The sequence below is a fragment of the Carlito syrichta genome, unplaced genomic scaffold, assembly GCF_000164805.1.
Source record: "Carlito syrichta isolate Samal-C Ts95f unplaced genomic scaffold, Tarsius_syrichta-2.0.1 Scaffold307934, whole genome shotgun sequence".
NCBI lineage: Eukaryota > Metazoa > Chordata > Mammalia > Primates > Tarsiidae > Carlito > Carlito syrichta.
The window spans coordinates 823,462-840,726 of NW_007252030.1; the positions used below are offsets into that span (position 1 = coordinate 823,462).

General features: G+C 39.2%; 1 protein-coding gene across 1 annotated transcript in view; it reads right to left on the reverse strand.

Annotated features, from left to right (window-relative positions):
* The window catches only part of AGL (amylo-alpha-1, 6-glucosidase, 4-alpha-glucanotransferase), a 67,314-nt gene that overhangs the window by 24,726 nt on the left and 25,323 nt on the right, over positions 1-17,265 (reverse strand). Inside the window, exons 12-24 of the mRNA XM_008064718.2 lie at positions 15,854-16,041; positions 13,269-13,392; positions 12,525-12,688; positions 12,158-12,259; positions 11,572-11,727; positions 11,311-11,461; positions 10,355-10,479; positions 10,151-10,263; positions 9,900-10,034; positions 5,918-6,048; positions 2,367-2,503; positions 1,990-2,123; positions 1,102-1,277 (exon numbers count right to left, since the gene is read on the reverse strand). Of these exons, the coding sequence (XP_008062909.1) occupies positions 1,102-1,277; positions 1,990-2,123; positions 2,367-2,503; positions 5,918-6,048; positions 9,900-10,034; positions 10,151-10,263; positions 10,355-10,479; positions 11,311-11,461; positions 11,572-11,727; positions 12,158-12,259; positions 12,525-12,688; positions 13,269-13,392; positions 15,854-16,041 (1,836 nt within the window). The remainder of the gene's footprint in view (positions 1-1,101; positions 1,278-1,989; positions 2,124-2,366; positions 2,504-5,917; positions 6,049-9,899; positions 10,035-10,150; positions 10,264-10,354; positions 10,480-11,310; positions 11,462-11,571; positions 11,728-12,157; positions 12,260-12,524; positions 12,689-13,268; positions 13,393-15,853; positions 16,042-17,265) is intronic.

The window sequence follows — 17,265 nt, forward strand, 5'->3', positions numbered from 1 at the left end:
TCAGAGCTTTATGCATGTACTGTGATCATTCTAAACGAAAATGTAATTTCTATTTTAGCTGCTGAGTACCACTAAGTCTCTTTATCTGGTCTAAGCAGATGCAAATTTAAGGGTAAACAGAAGGAATCACATCGATAATATAATATCTTTCTTCCTGCAATTTGATATTTTTTAGTTTAGTTTGGAAAATTCTAAACTTCAGTGGCCTCAAATACTAAGTACGTCCTAGAAATATACTTGAAATGTATTAAAAAGAAAACAAAAGCCTGTCATTAAATCTATTTGCTTACTTTATTTGTTACTTGACTCAGGTTTTAAATCTACTTGGAGGAAAGAATGCCAGTAATTATGATTAAAAGCATTTGATTGCAGTTAACACATAATAAAACATTATTTAACATTTTGTGTTTTGTAACTTGTAGAGGACCTTTACATAATCTTGGTAATTACACAGTTGGGTTTATTTTAAAATATTGGGAAAGAAATAAAGGATAGTAAAATAAATTTGATTAAAAAAATACAAAATGTCAAGAGTTGGAGAAAATAGAAACATGCAGAAGAATTAACCAGTCACAATAAAAAGTACTCATAAATGTCTGGTACATAGCTATAAATAGTAAGTACTGTTATTATTTTTATGAATGAATAGCCTATAAAATTTACTAAGCAGAAACATAAAATCTTGGATAACATCACAAGTTTTTACAAATTAATCATTTTCCCATAACTTCATCTTTGTGAATACTACTGACTTGCTCATCTTAATCTTATCCATAGTTTCTTATTTTATTTTATTTTGAGTCAGGGTCTCACTTTGCTGTCCAGGCTGGAGTGCAGTGGCAGGATAATGGCTCACTGCCACCTCAACCTCCTGGGCTCAGGTGATCTTCCAGCCTTAACCTCCAAGTAGGTGGAACTACAAGCATGTGCCACCATGCCTGGCTAATTTTGAAATTTCTTTGTAGAGATGAGGTCTCACTATGTTGCTCAGGCTGGTCTCGAACTGCTGAACTCAAATGATCCTTCCACCTCGGCCTCCCAAAGTGCTGGGATTACAGGTGTGAGTCACCATGCCCAGCTTAACCTTGCACACTTTCTTACCTGCAGCTAGAGAAACACAACACTGTTCCTTTTCTCTTGTGACCTTGTTTAGCCTATATGGCACGTCCGCAAGTGAAGGAGAGAGAAGTGGCAGGGAAGGGAATTTTCCCACTCCACACATCTGAACGGAGCCCAGTGAAAGGTGCTTCACGAAGGTTGAACCCTTCTGAACAAAGCTGAAACAAAAGTGATGCGGCTTAAAATGTTATTTGTAGAAATACAAACCTTTTTAGCAGGTTTATTTTACTTGGTTTCTTTCTTTCAAATGACTTTTCTATATACATGTGTAACAATGGTAATAACTGTTGAAAACAATGTTCAATTAGATGAGATTCCAAATTTGCTTGCAAGTCACACATTATTTTTTCTGGCTATGCCCATGAACTGTGGTAAAGCAAACAGCAGAGTTGCGGCTTTGTTCTCTCTGAAATTACACCCTAATCCTTCTGGTGGCTCTCACCGGTACACTTTAATCTGTGGTTTCATTTTAGGGAAATTCATCATTAAAGGCAAATTTCCTTCATAATAGCAGCAGGATATTTTTTTCTCTTAATTGATGAAAAATCAGAAAAATAACTGTGCATATCTATATTAAATATTGTATCAATTAACTTAATAAGGCAATGAATACACACAAACAATATAAAACGACAGAATTTCCCTACCAACATGCTTTATTAGCTTTTAGAACAGATTCTAATATCTAAGTTTGTCTTTCTATGCTACGGACTAAAGGATGCTAATACACTTACTGTCCACTTGCAAACTTTTTCAGCGCTATGAGTCTATGGCAGGTCCTCATGACTTGGTCTTTTGGGAACATGTATATAGTGACTCTGTATAGAGTCTCCACACAAACACGCCTGCTGACTCAAGTTCTGGCTGTACCTTGACATCTGCCTCCAGGCCACGTCCAGGAGGGTGGTGTAGGCACCAATCAATATGGCATCGAAGTAGCATGGGATAAGGTAACGAGGGATCTGTTTCAGGTAGAAGAACATCGCTTGCAGCCACTTGCCAACCTGTCAGAAAAGTAATTCCAACAGTGAACTCGGGACATACATAGGCGAGGTGTGACCTAAGAGATAAATCTAAGCAGGCAATATGACTATCTAGTGATCTATTAGCCAGATTTCCACTGTGAACTGAGAGACGAAGGAAGGAGGAGAATGGTTTAGGAGAGAAAACAAGGCAAATGTTAGTATCATATGCTGATATAATTCTATGCCACTGGGTTTTATGGGATGGAATACAGCTCTACTCACTTCGGCAATGGTCCCTGATCGTGATATAAGCCGGCTACTGACATAGTCAATCATCCAATCTCCAGATCTCAAATTATCGCAAAAAGGATGCCCCAAGTCATTCTTTGGTCTTATTTCTGCCAGTACGGACATCAATCCTGCAAATTCAGAGATATGCCATGCTGTGTTATTTGCAGAGTAAATCTGGTCCTGTAGCCTCTGGTCTCTAATGATTTGGGGTAACACATAAGGGCAAACACAGGCCTGCAGAGTTCACAGAGGCACTGAGCAGGGCTGGAGACAGGTGTAGCTGTACAGGTGGGAGTCAGGATGCACAGACATGAAGGGCATCACATCCCAAAGACTACAGAGCTTGTCCAGATCCACAACCCCGGGACTTGTCCTAGTCTTTTGCATTTTAATGTTATAATATTCAAAGGTGACTGGCATAGCTTCCTTGCTCTGAAGCATCTGGGGAAAGAACATTGATAAGCCTGCATCTTTTCATGTTGACAATGATGGATTAATCTTCAGACAAGATTTACGGAAATTACACAGAGCACCCATGGTGATGTAAGAATAAAGCTTGCTTTGGAAGGACTCTGAAATATAATGAGAAGTACTTGGAACTAAACAAAGTATGAAAGGGAGGCATATCTATATATATCCTCATAATCCTTCCAGTCTTCAGTTAGAAGTATTAGAACTCCTATGCACATATTGCAGAATCTATTATTTCAATAACAGAATAGTACTTCTTTCATTCTATTAAAAAATCATTTCTACTTTAAAAAATCATACTAGCTTCACTGACTTCATTTCAACTACATTTCTATCTTTAAAATTAAATAAGTTTTACTATGTATGTAGCATGTTTTCAGAAATTAAACAAATACATAAACTTAAGATAATTTCTTTCATTGAGGGGCTTACAATCTTCTTTGGAAAACAAAACTTAAAACATTAAGAATGCTAGAAAATAAGATAGTATAAAGTAATGTTCTACATACATCCCAGCAGTTTCATGGAAGGCAAATAATGCTCAGTACATGTTGGTTCCGGGGTGGAATAATGGAACGACATAATGAAAACAGTTTTCTAGAAAATAGATCTGGCTGGGTTTGGTGATTCACGCCTGTAATCCCAGCATTTTGGGAGGCAGAGGATAGAGGACTACCTGAGCCCAAAGGTCTGAGACTAGCCTGGGCAACTTGGTAAGATTTTGTCTCTACACTAAAAAAAAAATTAGCTAGGCATGGTGGTGCACGCATATATTCCAGCTATTTGAAAGGTAGAGGCTGTGGTGGCCAAGAGTGTGCCACTGCACTGCAGAGTGGGTGACAGAGTGAGATTCCAACTCAAAAAAATAAAAAAGAAAAAGAAAAAAAGAAAAAAGAGAACAGATCTGATGACAGTGGGAAAGGTATCAAGAACTGGAAAACTAGTTTTGTGAAAAGGACTTGGTCCTAGATTAAAGTGAAACTATGGAACTAAAAAGGATGTGGTGTACCAAACAGAATATGAAAAATAACCCACAACTCCCAACTACTGCCTGAATACTGAGGACAAAAGGGACAGACCTGAAAGTAGACACCTGGAATCCAACATGACTAAATACATGGTGTTGTAAGAAGTAGGAGGGAAGTTCTGTTTAGGGGAAAGAAAGGTCAATACAGTGGTCAAGTGTGATTTAATCTGAAGCTGCTACTAACAGCTGCTGGAAATATCCTGTGGGCTGCTGAAAATATCAAACTATCAGGAGGAAAAGGGATTGGTAGAAAGCAATAAAACAACAAACAAACAAACAAAAACAACTCAGGTAAGGACACTTGTATTTAGAAAGGGTGAGCAAATTCATTTCATTAGAAGGATAAAGAGAATTAGTAAACACCAAATTTAACTTTAAGAAAGACAAAGGCCAGAAAAGGAGCTCACAGAAGTCAAGTAGAAGGAGTTCATGAGCTTAGAGTGGAAATGGAGCAGACACATGCTTAAAAGTGGACACACACACACTTCTTTATTACAGCGCAAAACACTTAAAAATGAGAGAATATTTTAGGGAATAAAAAGTTGTAAGTACAAGTCTTAAAAAAGTTTATCAAGAGCTTCTTAAGTGCTTGGTTTTGTAGGAGATATAAAAGCTAAAAAATAAGAACCACAGTGAAGATAAAACCTACATTCTTCTTCCTCAAGGTACAGTCTACTTAGCATAATTTTAAAGCTAACAACTTGAGTACTTAGTATGAACTAGGTTATGGCCTAAAGCTTCACATGTAGTAATTCTTTAATCCTAACCATAACCCCTTGCGGTGGGTATTATTATCTCCATTTTACAAATGAGAAAACTGAGCCAGAGAGAGTTTACTACAAGGTTATAAAGTCAAGGTAACCCAGGAAATCTGACTTTAAAGCCTGTTTCTTTTTTCTTTTTTTTTATTTTTGAGCTGGAGTCTCACTCTGTCGCCCAGACTGGAGTGCAGTGGCCGCTCCCGGTCACCGCAGCCTCGACTTGCTGGGCTCCAGCGATCCCTCTGCCTCAGCCTTCCAAGTAGCAGGAACTACAGGTGCGCGCTACCATATTCGGCTAATTTTTTTGATTTATTGTAGAGACGAGGTCTCGCCAAGTTGCCCGGGTGGCTCTTGAACCCGTGGGCTCAGGCAATCCACTCGCCTCAGCATTAAAAGCCTGTTTCTTTAATCACAATGATAAAGATTCACAAAAGACATTACACTAATTATCAAAATAAGGCAATTGATTTTAAGAGTAGGAGGAATAGCAAATAAACACAATGGGTGTTGGGAGGAAAAAGAAATTACTATAAAAAGCAACAGTTAAGAAAGATTTTACAGAAGATGTAAGAATTAAATTGACCCTTAAACATGGATTAGATGGACAGAGAAACAAGAAGGTGAAAAGGAGGCATGGCAATGGAAATTGAATCAGGGGTACGGGTGTGGTAAAGCCAATTTCTTAAACAATCATCTAAGAAAATATTACCAACTAGATGGATTCAACTGATAGTTCAATATTTAACTCCATTAACTCATCTTACAACTACTCTATGTAATTTTTATCTACAAGTTCTCTTTATAAAATAAAACAAACAAGCAACAAAAATATTCCCAATTGGATAAAAAAAATGAATGCATTGTATTTACAACCTAGTCCCATTTGTAGCCCAAACAAGCATATTCTGTTTCTTGCTACTTAATGAACCAGGTCAAGAAACATTAATTAAGGTCAAAGTATATACAAAAAGCTACAAATGACCTTAAGTAATGACACTGAACAAGTAATTCTAGGTAACATTTACTGAGAGTGATACCCACGCCATCTCCTGTTTTTAGTGCTTTGCATAAATGACCTTATTTAATCCTGACAAAAACTTTCTAAATTAGATACAATTATTCACATTTAATAGAGGCAGAAATTGGGGCACAGAGAGCTTACATACAATGAGAGTTTATATAGGAATAAGAGCCGAATGTGAAAATCACACTCTGGGCCCATACACAAGATGCCAGATGACCCCAGGAGAAAAGCACAAAGCCTGGCTACCCCATCTACTCACCTTGAAGACCCGCGTATTTGAGGGCTGACCAGTTGGGTATGTCATAGCACCCTCCACCATCTTCCTGTTCTTCTGATTCACATCGGTAAAGGATCTGATTTAGCTCAGCCAAAGTTAACTTAGAAGCAATACTAGGAATTGGAAAAACAAGATAACTGGTTAAATATAAAAAAATTTCACTTGCTAGCAACAGAAACAAAAGAATAAAATCTGAACTGTAGCCATAAACTATCTTAGCAGTGTACGTTTTAGAAGCTCAGCATTCAAATAAACATTATACACAATATACATCATAAATAATCATTAAAGGGCAAAACACACCAAAAATTCATTTAGAAGTAACATTACTCCTAAACCAAGGAAATAATCAAGTGCCAAATTGTACTGATTAGAATTATGCTAGAGAATCTTTTGATTGCTGTGGTCTCTATCTTATGAATTTGCTTTTTAAAAAATCTTTCTAGTTTGACTTGGCTTTTCCCCTCCTTTACATTCCTCTAAGTGAGACAGCAAAAATGATTTATGCTAGTTATCTCAAACTCAAAACACTTAAGGATCAGAGAAGTGATCATCAAAAGTCAAAGTTAAGTGCTGAGGAATCGTGGTCCCTGCTCTCTTCTTCAGAAGCCACACTGCTCCTCTGCTTGATTCCTCTAGACACCAGGTTCTTTTCAGATGCAGATGCTTTTGACAGGTCAGAGGGAAGTAGAACCAGCACGGCCATGATCTTCTTTTGTTAGTAAGCAGAGAGACTCTAAGTTATCCCACCTGAATATAATTGAAACTGATGTTTTCTTGTGCTTCTGCTGCTCAGGTGATCTCATCTTACACAACTGCCACTTTACCTGAACGCATGTCCTCCTGAGCATACAACACTGCCCTCTTTCTTTCATTTCTGCCTGAGTTTAGAAAATTGTTGCCAAAGGTGTTGCTCCTCTGCCTCAGCCGCCTCCCAAGGCTAGTTTTGCGTCAAGCCTGAGTCAAGCCAATCAGAAGCCTCAGTCCCAACCATTCTGGGAAAGTAGTATTCAACACCTCACTAGTGGACTTCTTGCCTAAAAATTGCCTGGGGATCTTATTAAACCACAGACTCCTTGACCTTGCCTCTAGATAATCAGAGTAGGTCCAGGAGGAACCTGAATTTTATAAGCATTCTTCCACTGAAACACAAAGCTGTTTCATCACAGATTTTTAAAGAATGCAACTACTTTACTAAGAGTAGTCTGAATTAAGAGTTAATATCCTTAATAATAATAGGGTTCATAAAACAACAAAAAATTAAACACAACAGAAAATTGGGCTAATACATAACACTTCAATGAAAATACAAATAGTCAATGAAAAAAACATTTTTTTAGCTTAACTAATACTTAGATTAAATTAGATGTTATTTTTAAGATTTTTTTTTTTTTTGAGTTGGAGTCTCACTCTGTCGCCCAGGCTGGAGTGAAGTGGTATGCTCACAGCCACCACAGTCTTGACGTGCTGGGCTCAGGAGATCCTTCTGCCTCAGCCTTCCAAGTAGCTTGAACCAAAAGCATGCACCACCATGCCTGGTTAACTTTTTTTTTTTTTTTTGAGTTGGAATCTCACTCCATTGCCCAGGCTGGAATGCAGTGGCATGTTCACAGCCACCCCAGCATTGACCTGCTGGGCTCTGGTGATCCCTCTACCTCAGCCTTTCAAGTAGCCAGAACTACAGGCATGTGCTATTGTGCCCAGCTAATTTTTTATTTTTTGTAGAGACGAGGGCTCCACAAGTTGCCCGGCCTGGTCTCGAACCCCTGGGCTCTGGCAATCCACTTGCCTCAGCCTCCCAAAGTGCTAGGATTACAGGCTGAGCTACAGAGCCCGGCCTTTTTTTTTTTTTTTTTTTTGAGTCAGAGTCTCACTCTGATACTCAGGCGGGAGTGCAGTGACACGCTCATGGCCACCACAGCCTCAACCTGCTGGGCATAGGCGCTCCTTCTGCCTCAGCCCTCCAAGTAGCTGGAATTACAGGCATGTGCCACCACGCCTGGTGAATTTTTTGATTTACTCAAGAGATGAGATCTCACCAAGTTGCTCAGGCTTGTCTCGAACCTGTGGGCTCAGGCAATCCTCTCACCTCAGCCTCCCAAAGAGCTGGGATTATAGGCATGAGTCACTGCAGCCAGTCTCATTTTTTAATTTATTGTAGAGATGAGGTCTCACCAAGTTGCCTAGGCTGGTCTCCAACCCGTGGGATCAGGCAATCCTCTTGCCTCCACCTCCCAAAGTGCTGGGATTACAGGCATGAGCCACAGTGCCCAGGCAATTTTTAAGTATTTTTAAATTTACTAACTTGATTAGTAACAGCTAACACTTACCAACCACTTACTATAGGTTACACACTCTTGTGTTTTACATAAGGAATCCTCACAACTCTGTATGAAAGGTGCAATCATGATGTCTACTATAAACTGTCAAGGTTTTATTTCTGGTAACTAATAAGAGTCTGCAACAGAATTAGAACCCAGGTAGTGGTTTCTATACTCAGGCTCTTAAACACTACATTATAATATGCGAGGGGGATCCCAATAAAACCAGAATTATCTTTTGGAGGGCAGGCCCCATGTAGTACACTCAGAATTTGTTCCTCTGGATCAAACAGTCAACCAAAGTTTTTATCTGGAGGTTTTGAGAAGGTTGCATCACCTTGAGTGGAAGAAACGTCTCAAGTTGTAACAAACAGGTGACTGGTTTTTCCACCATGATAACACACCAGCCCACATAGCACTGAGTGTTCAGCAATTTTTCACCAAAACCGGCATGACCCTTGCGTCCCACCCTCCCCATTCACCAGATCTCACTCCGAGTGACTTTTTTGTTTACCCAGATGAAAAAAGTCCTCAAAGAAAAATGTTTTGCTGATGTGGAAGAGGTGAAACAAAAAACAGCAGAAGTCCTAAAAGCCATCAAGAAGGATGAGTTCAAAAATTGTTTTGAGCAGTGGAAAAAGCATCTTGATAGGTATACTGCATCAAATGGAGAATACTTAGGTGACTAAAATTTAAACATGTAAGAATAAATACACACTTTTAAAACTAAATAAATGCTGTTTTTGTGGGGTCCCCCCTCATATACTCAGTATTGGTAAAGATGGAAACTCTCACATAGATCTGAAAACATTAATTAATGTAATCTTTCTGGAGGAAATTTTGGCAGTATGTATTACAAGCCTCATATTGTGGATATAGTCTAAGTCCAAAATTTCATTTCTGGAAATTTATCCTAGTACTAATGATAACAAACATATATGGAGCACTTATATGTGCCAGGCATTGTGTTAAGTACTTTATATGCATGATCCTATTTAATCCTTATAAAACCTAAGAGGCAGGTACTGTTAAGTCCCATTTTCCAGGTGGGAGACTGAGACGAAGAAAGTTCTAAATAAATTGCCCAAGATCACATTGACAGTGGTAAAGCTGAAGTTAAATCCAGGTCTAAATTTTCAAACTCATACTCTTTGGTAGTTTGCAGTACCACCTAGTAAGGGAATAAGTAATTAAGGATTTATGCAAAGTTGAATGTACAAAGACATGAATAAGAGGGCATAACTAGAAGCAATCTAGATATCCAAAGTGAAGACTGTTTAAATAAATAAATTATGGCACAGCCATAACATAGAGTAACAAAGGTATAATGTATGCAACTTAGTCTCAAGTAGTTCAGAGAAACTGTGTATGTGTGTATGTATAGAGAGAGGAATGTATGCGTACAGAGAGGTGTGAATGTGTGTATGCATGTGAGCATGTATGTGTGTCTACATCTATACAGAGTACACCAGCACAAATGACAAAGCAACAGGATAACAACAGTATGTGATGCTGACACTGCTGGTCCTTGGACCACACTTTGAGTAGTAAGGACATAGGGGACCCTTAAATACAGCTTAAATTACTCTAGAGGTAACTTAGTTATTGAAGTAGCAAATCTCTATAAAACGAGGCATACTTACGAAGCAAAAGGAATTTTTAATATAGGATCTGCATTGTCAACAGCAAGGCTCCCAGATTTAAAGTGAGGACTGAACTGTGTCAGATGGTTTCTAAGAATTCCGACAGCGACTTGTGCGTGGGGATCAAGACTAACTCTGAAAACGTGCATAAAAAATGGTGAGCTTTTAGGAGTAATTTATTCAAAGTTAACAGGATATGTAAACTATTTTAAATATAAGTAAAGTCAACAGTTTGATCTTTAATTACATACCTGAATATAATTACACTTCCTGGAGACAGGTTTTCAAACTCAATTTCTTGAATATATTCATTGGGACCTTTTGTGGCGACTCCTGCTTGTTTAACAATTTTACTTTCATTAAGCTGGAAAAAAATGAAATAAAAATCTATTCAACAAATAATTCTCATGTCCTTAAGATGTTAAGCATAGTAGTAACATGATAGTGTCATATACCTGAATATGCTCTCTAATTGCCACTGTGATGTCTGGCATTCCATTTATTGAATTTTCAGCCTTTCTGTAAGGCTTTGTATTTCTTTCAATAGTTCTAGCTTCAAGAACTACTTCTTCAATTTTGCCTAGGAATACAGAAAAAATTTTAACAAAATTTCATATGGACCATTCAAAATTAGGACTGCTAAAGAGGTTTCAAATCACTTAACTACAAATAAAATATTAATTTTTTAAAAGTCTGAAAGTATCAAACTATAAGAGTCTTAGAAAACGCAGAAAGAAGTCAAGCAATGATAAGGACATATCTCAGGGACACACTTCATAATGGTCAAAGGCTTGACGACAGAAACTATGACTACTCTGTGTTCAGAAAAGAGAGAATGCTGAACGAGGGGGTGGGACGCAAGTCTCTGAAGGATGCAGACAATTCACATACAGAGGGAAGCCTGAGTACTCAGGAGAAGTGAGAATAACTGTGTGGCTGAAATAGTGGAGTGACACAAAGCCAGGATGTGGACGAGGATGGGTTAATGAGAACCTTCAACACAAGGTTGGAGTGTTTTCCATTTAATTTCAGTTTATATATTGTGTGTATGTTTATGCATACACATAAATATACACACGCACATATATACATATACACATATACAAATACAGAAGTACAGTCCTGGGTGTAAGAGAAATACATGTTCATTTAATGCAAATTAGGAAATATATTAAGATAGAAACAAAAATATTTCACAACTCAAAAAAAAAAGTTAACATCTGAGAGTATTTCTGTCTAGGTTTTGTTTCAGGCAGTACAAATGTACCAAAAATGTCTAATCCTTTTTCTCAACTATATCCACATGAGCATTGAGTTATCACATATGATATATAACCATAAATTAATACAACATTACAGCATAATTGAGCAATCCAATACAAATCCAAGAACGAGTCTTAGACTGCACTACCAGGGATGCACATCTGGGGCACTTCCTTGCTGTAAAACGAAGTCTTGGGATTTCTGAAGGCAGTCCTCGCCACAGCCACCACAGACTGATGGATACTCGGCGAGTGTCGCGTCACTGCCACTATGTCTCCGTCAACCTGGTCCACATACACCTGAAACAGAAAGCCACAGGTTGAGAGTTCACACTGGAAACCAGGGCTTCAGCAGGAAAGACTCTGAAATAGACCCTTAAGAAGCAAATGTAGAGAACTTAGTTTCTTGCCTGAATGAAGCCCTGGGCTCCGAGCTCTTGGTGAAGTTTATTGATAGCACACCTGGCTGCAATGATGCCACTCTGGAAATTAACTTCACCTGTGTCTGATGGGGATGCTCCAGGATTCCACTTAGTGTAAAACCGCTCTTCAGAAACCACTGAAATCTGGACACAGGTAAAAGTGAGCCAAGAATGCATTTTAGTAACACTGACAGCTTTTTTTTTTTTTTTTTTTTTTTTAAAGTCAAGACTCTCACTCTGTTGCCCAGGCTGGAGTGCAGTGGCACGCTCACAGCTACTGCAGCCTTGACCTGCTGGGGTCAGGCGATCCTTCCGCCTTACCTTCCGAGTAGCTGGGACTACAGGCATGTGCCACCATGCCTGGCTAATTTTTAAAAAATTTATTGTAGAGATGAGGTTTTGCCAAGTTGCCTAGGCTGGTTTTGAACCTGTGGGCTCAGGCAATCCTCTGCTTCCACCTCCCAAAGTGCTGGGATTACAGGCATGAGCCACCGTGCCCGGCCACAATGAGCACTTTTGATAAACACGCTCCAAGCTGTTGGCCATGTGGATTTTCAAAGACAACTGAGCACACCTGGTGAGGTACCAGCTCATCGTAGCCCCTGGTACTGCCACTAGCACAGCTCGCCATGGAGACAATGGTGGAACTGGGAAGAGCATCGTACGCTGACCTGTGCTAGAAAAATGCAACAAGGCAAAGGTTCACTTTAAAAAGCAAAGCGACATTCTATATAGCAAAGTTAAGTACAAGAATAATTGCATAAATATATCGTATAAGGCAATTTGTTTCTAAACAAAGTATTCTAAAACGATGGACTACCATCACTTAGACACTTAAAACATGATGTTGAAGTATGTGGATGGTACTGCTGCTACTGGAGAGTTCAATATCAAAACATTCAACAAAATCAGTAAACAAGCGAGAAAGAGGAGATGCTTACCACAATGGGACACTCGTTGTCATGGGTGATGTCCATGAACAGGGCATGAGCGATGGCTGGCATCAGAGGCCTCAGGCAGGGCTGGACAAAGGACCCCACGGGCTCTCCACCATATCGGTAGACCAGCCTGCCCTCCTCATGGCTATTGTATGCGCTCATCGCCTCTGCAGAGCATGACAGACATCGCAGCCATCTTTGTTATTTATGTCCGAGAAGGGGTTAGACTTCTTAGCACGACTGACTCTCAAAAATAGAGACCCCCTCAATATCATAAATAATAAAGCAACTTTATGCATTTAAGCAGATGTCCACTGGTTTAAGCGACAAAAACGTCTTCCTATAACTTAAGAAATGACTCATGCAAGGAAAAGGGGACATATTAGATGTTGCTTATTAAGATGTAAGCTATACAAAATCTACTGTGAAAAATCTAAGGATCCCGTACTCTATCCAGGTGGGAGATGGAAAGCAGAGCTACAGATTTTCAACAACAAAAAAATGCTCTTGCTTGTGAGTTATCAGTTCATCTCACTGCTCCTTCAATTTGAAAGGTGGTGTCTTATTCAACCATAGAAATTATTACTGATAAAAACAGACTGAGTTATACTAGAAAATGTCAGACTATTTAAAAGAACATTAATTGTATGAAAAAGTATTGAGCACTGCATACAAAACCATTAAATGCCTTTTAGTCTACTTAAAAGCTAAAGTTGCAGATGGGAAATACACTTCCGACAAGCCTACCTCTAATTAAGGAACTGATGCCCAGTCTAGTGACAAAGATGTTGTCCAGGTCTTCGCTTCCTGTGAACAGTTCAGCTACCACGTATAAATTGGGTTGCAGTCTCCTAGCAGCATCCAACATGTACTGCATAAGGCAATATCACAAATATAACAGAGAGAAAGAGAGAAGCAAGATGAGGGCAGGAGACAAGACTAGGCATGATTTGACAAAGGAAAGTATGTAGCAAGAGAAAATGGAAATTCAAGAGGAAGTTCCAAATAAACCTCATATGCAAGAAACCATCAAACATATCGATTAACAAGGAAAAAGAGAAATTAAAAAGAGAATAAAACAGTTAGAAAGGAAGATTAGATTTTACAAAGATATAGAGACAAGAGGGAAAAAAAAGGAAGAAGAATGTTAGTGTCATATTAATAAATGTCAATTCTGTTAGGCATTCTCCTTGTTTATTGTTTGCTTGTTTTTAATACCTTTAATCAGACTGTTAATTTCCAGGTGGTTGACTGAGACACTACTGATAAATTCCCTGCTGGTGAATTACTGAAGTCAACTTTTCTTACAGATGGATGATAAACTCTTAACTCTTACACTTTACAATTTCCACTTGTGTAATTTACGTTTAATACAAGTGCTATCTAGCTGGGAATCAGAAAATACTGGCTTATAATCAGAAATCAGATTGGCTCCAAAAATTTTTTAAAATATAACATTGTAAAGGTTAATAAAGTAGAATCCTAGGAAATTTTGTTATTTAATTAAATTAATTAATTAATTAATTAATTAATTAATTTTGTTTTGAGTTGGAGTCTCACTCTGTCGCCCATACTGGAGTGCAGTGGCCGCTCCCGGCCACCGCAGCCTCGACCTGCCGGGCTCCGGCGATCCTTCCGCCTCAGCCTTCCGAGTAGCCGGAATTACAGGTGCACGCTACCACGCCCAGCTGATTTTTGGATTTATTGTAGAGATGAGGTCTCGCTGCCCAGGCGGGTCTCGAACCCGCGGGCTCAGGCAATCCACTCACCTCAGCCTCCCAAAGGCACGGGATTACAGGCTGAGCCACCGAGCCCGGCTTAATTTATTTTTGAGTTGGAGTCTTGTTGTGTCGCCTAGGCTGGAGCTCAGTGGCACAATCACAGCTCATTGTAGCCTTGACCTCCTGGGCTCAGGCAATCCTTCCACCTCAGTCTCCCGAGTAGCTGGGACTACAGATATACACCGCTATGCCCAGCTAATTTTTTGATTTTTTTTTTTAATAGAGACGAGGTCTCACTGCTCAGGCTGGTCTCGAACTCCTGGGCTCAAGCAATCCACAGGTGTGAGCCACTGTGCTCAGCAGCAAATTCAGTGTTAACATTCTTTTTTGTCACCTTGTTACACATAACTTACAAGTATATACATTTTTTGCTGTTGCTAATGGCACAATTAAAAAAAAATCCTGCCATTTTTGGAGCTAAACAATGTTCTACCAGTTTAACTAATGTTCACTAAATCCCTCCAAATCAAATCAACTTTTTCTCTCAGGACTTGACACATATACATTATAATACTGCTCAATATTAAAGAAATAGATATTTTCAGATAAGCACATATTTCCAAAGAACACCTAAGTGATACATGCCACTAGGAAGCTATCAAAAATCTTATAGGGTAGTAAATATCTGTCTGGGGATGGGGAGATACCTCTTACCAACAAGAGTGCCTGAACGAAGCATATTTGTATACCTAACCCTTAACTGTACCCCACAATATCATAATAAAAAATATTGATTAATAAAAAAAATCTTATAGGATGAACACTGTGCTTATTTACAACCTTGTATTAGGTAGAAGATAATACTGTAAGTATTGGCATTGCTCAAAAGTTATTGTAAAAGAGGAATAGGTAACATTTATATCCACACTTATATTCTTATAAATAATGAATAAAAACTTAATCAGTGAAGCTAAAGCTGGCTTCACTATGCAATGTTAGTGTTTAAATAATTACTGTGGCTGGGCACAGTGGCTTACACCAATAATCCCAGCACTTTGGGAGGCCAAGGTGAGAGGACTGCCTGAGCCCATGGGTTAGAAACCAGTCTGGACAACTTGGCTGTACAGACCTAATCTCTAAAATAAATCTAAAAATTAGCCAGGTATGGTGGCGCTCACCTGTAGCTCCAGCTACCTGAAAGGGTCACCTGAACCCAGCAGGTCAAGGCTGGAGTGGCCATCAGTATGCCACTACACTCCAGCCTGGGCGACACACAGTTGCTACTTATATTGAAAGCTATCTAAAAAGAAGACAAATTAATATTTTATATATTATCAGTAGGCAACATGGTTGTACTATAGATTATCAGAAACAATAGGATCAAATTTTCTAAATTAAAAGTTAAAAATTAACTCAAATACTTCATAGCACAGTATTTCAAAACTGGATCAAAAGACTGTCAGAATTATGCAAATTATACAAAAGTGTTAAACTCTACACCAAGGCAGTGCTGGTCCAACCCACAGAAGGAGCTCTGGGTCCACAGTCTACCCAAGGAGAACTGGAAGGAGCCTGTGCGCTTTTTGACGCAGGCGAGTGGGTTGTCTGTACCTCGGCTACATGCAGCGGCGTAGAGTGGCAGTTGTCCAGACGCACTCCCTGGAAGTACGTTGCAGTGATTTCCGTGTATTTTTTCATGTGTGCCCAGAGGTAAGGACAGTCCTCTGGCCTATTCCCATAGCGCAGCTTAACACTGTCTCCCCAGCAAATAAGTTCTCTCCTTAAGTAAACTTCTGACCCTGATAAGAAAGGAGATTGCTTTCAGTGGTTCAAGAAATAAAATGAAAACAATTACTTCCAGGGAACACTGGTGTTTTCAATTTGCTATGGTCAGCTCTACCATAAATGATATACTGATTAAAATTATATTTTAAATGGTATGGGTTAAAGTTAAAAAAAATTTTTTTTTTTTTGAGTTGGAGTCTTACCCTGTCGCCTAGACTGGAGTGCAGTGGCCATTTCTGGCCACTGCAGCCTCAACCTGCTGGGCTCTGGCGATCCTTCTGCCACAGCCTTCTGAGTAGCCGGAATTGCAGGCGCATGCCTTCACGCCCAGCTAATTTTTTATTTATTGTAGAGATGAGGTCTCATCAAGTTGCCCAGGCAGGTCTCAAACCCGCGGGCTCAGGCAATCCACTCACCTCAGCCTCTCAAGGCGTGGGATTACAGGCTGAGCCACCGAGCCCGGCTAGGTTTTAAAAATTAATATTATTTTTCATACCTATTTTGTGAAAATTCTAGCTCACAGTTTCTTCTGAAAATATGCGCTCAATGTCAAAAATCCAAGTTGCTTTTTTTTTTTTTTTTTGAGTTGGAGTCTTACTCCATCGCCTAGGCTGGAATATAGTGGCATGCTCAAGGCCACCCCAGCGTTGACCCGCTGGAATCCAGTGATCCCTCCGCCTCAGCCATCCAAGTAGCCGGAACTACAGGCATGTGCTACCATGCTCAGCTAATTTTATTTTATTGTAGAGATGAGGTCTCACCATGTTGCCCAGGCTGGTCTTGAACCTGCGGGCTCAGGCAATCCTCTCGCCTCAGCTTCCCAAAGTGCTGGGATTACAGGCTTGAGCCACAGTGCCTGGCCCCAAATTGCTTCTTAAGGGAAAACAGAAATGGTACTATCATAGACCTTTTTTTTTTTCTGTATGCTATACACAAAACCATCTATTTTATTCCAGAATACATCATCTTAATGAGAATAAAAAGCTTTTGTATGCACATACTGCCAATACATTTAAAAAGGCCCAAATTTTAACAAGTAGGATAGACAAATTCATTAGACAAGAGATCATAAATTACTTTGGCTGAAAAAAGTCTTTAAAAAAAATCTGCCTCAACATTCTGCTTGCAGGTTATCATAGGCCTTTTAAAGCCATAGTCTAACAAAAGCACTTAAGACACCATGTCCAGCTTTCTACCTATTTTTGGCAAAAGGTTATATTAAATCCATGCCACAAAGC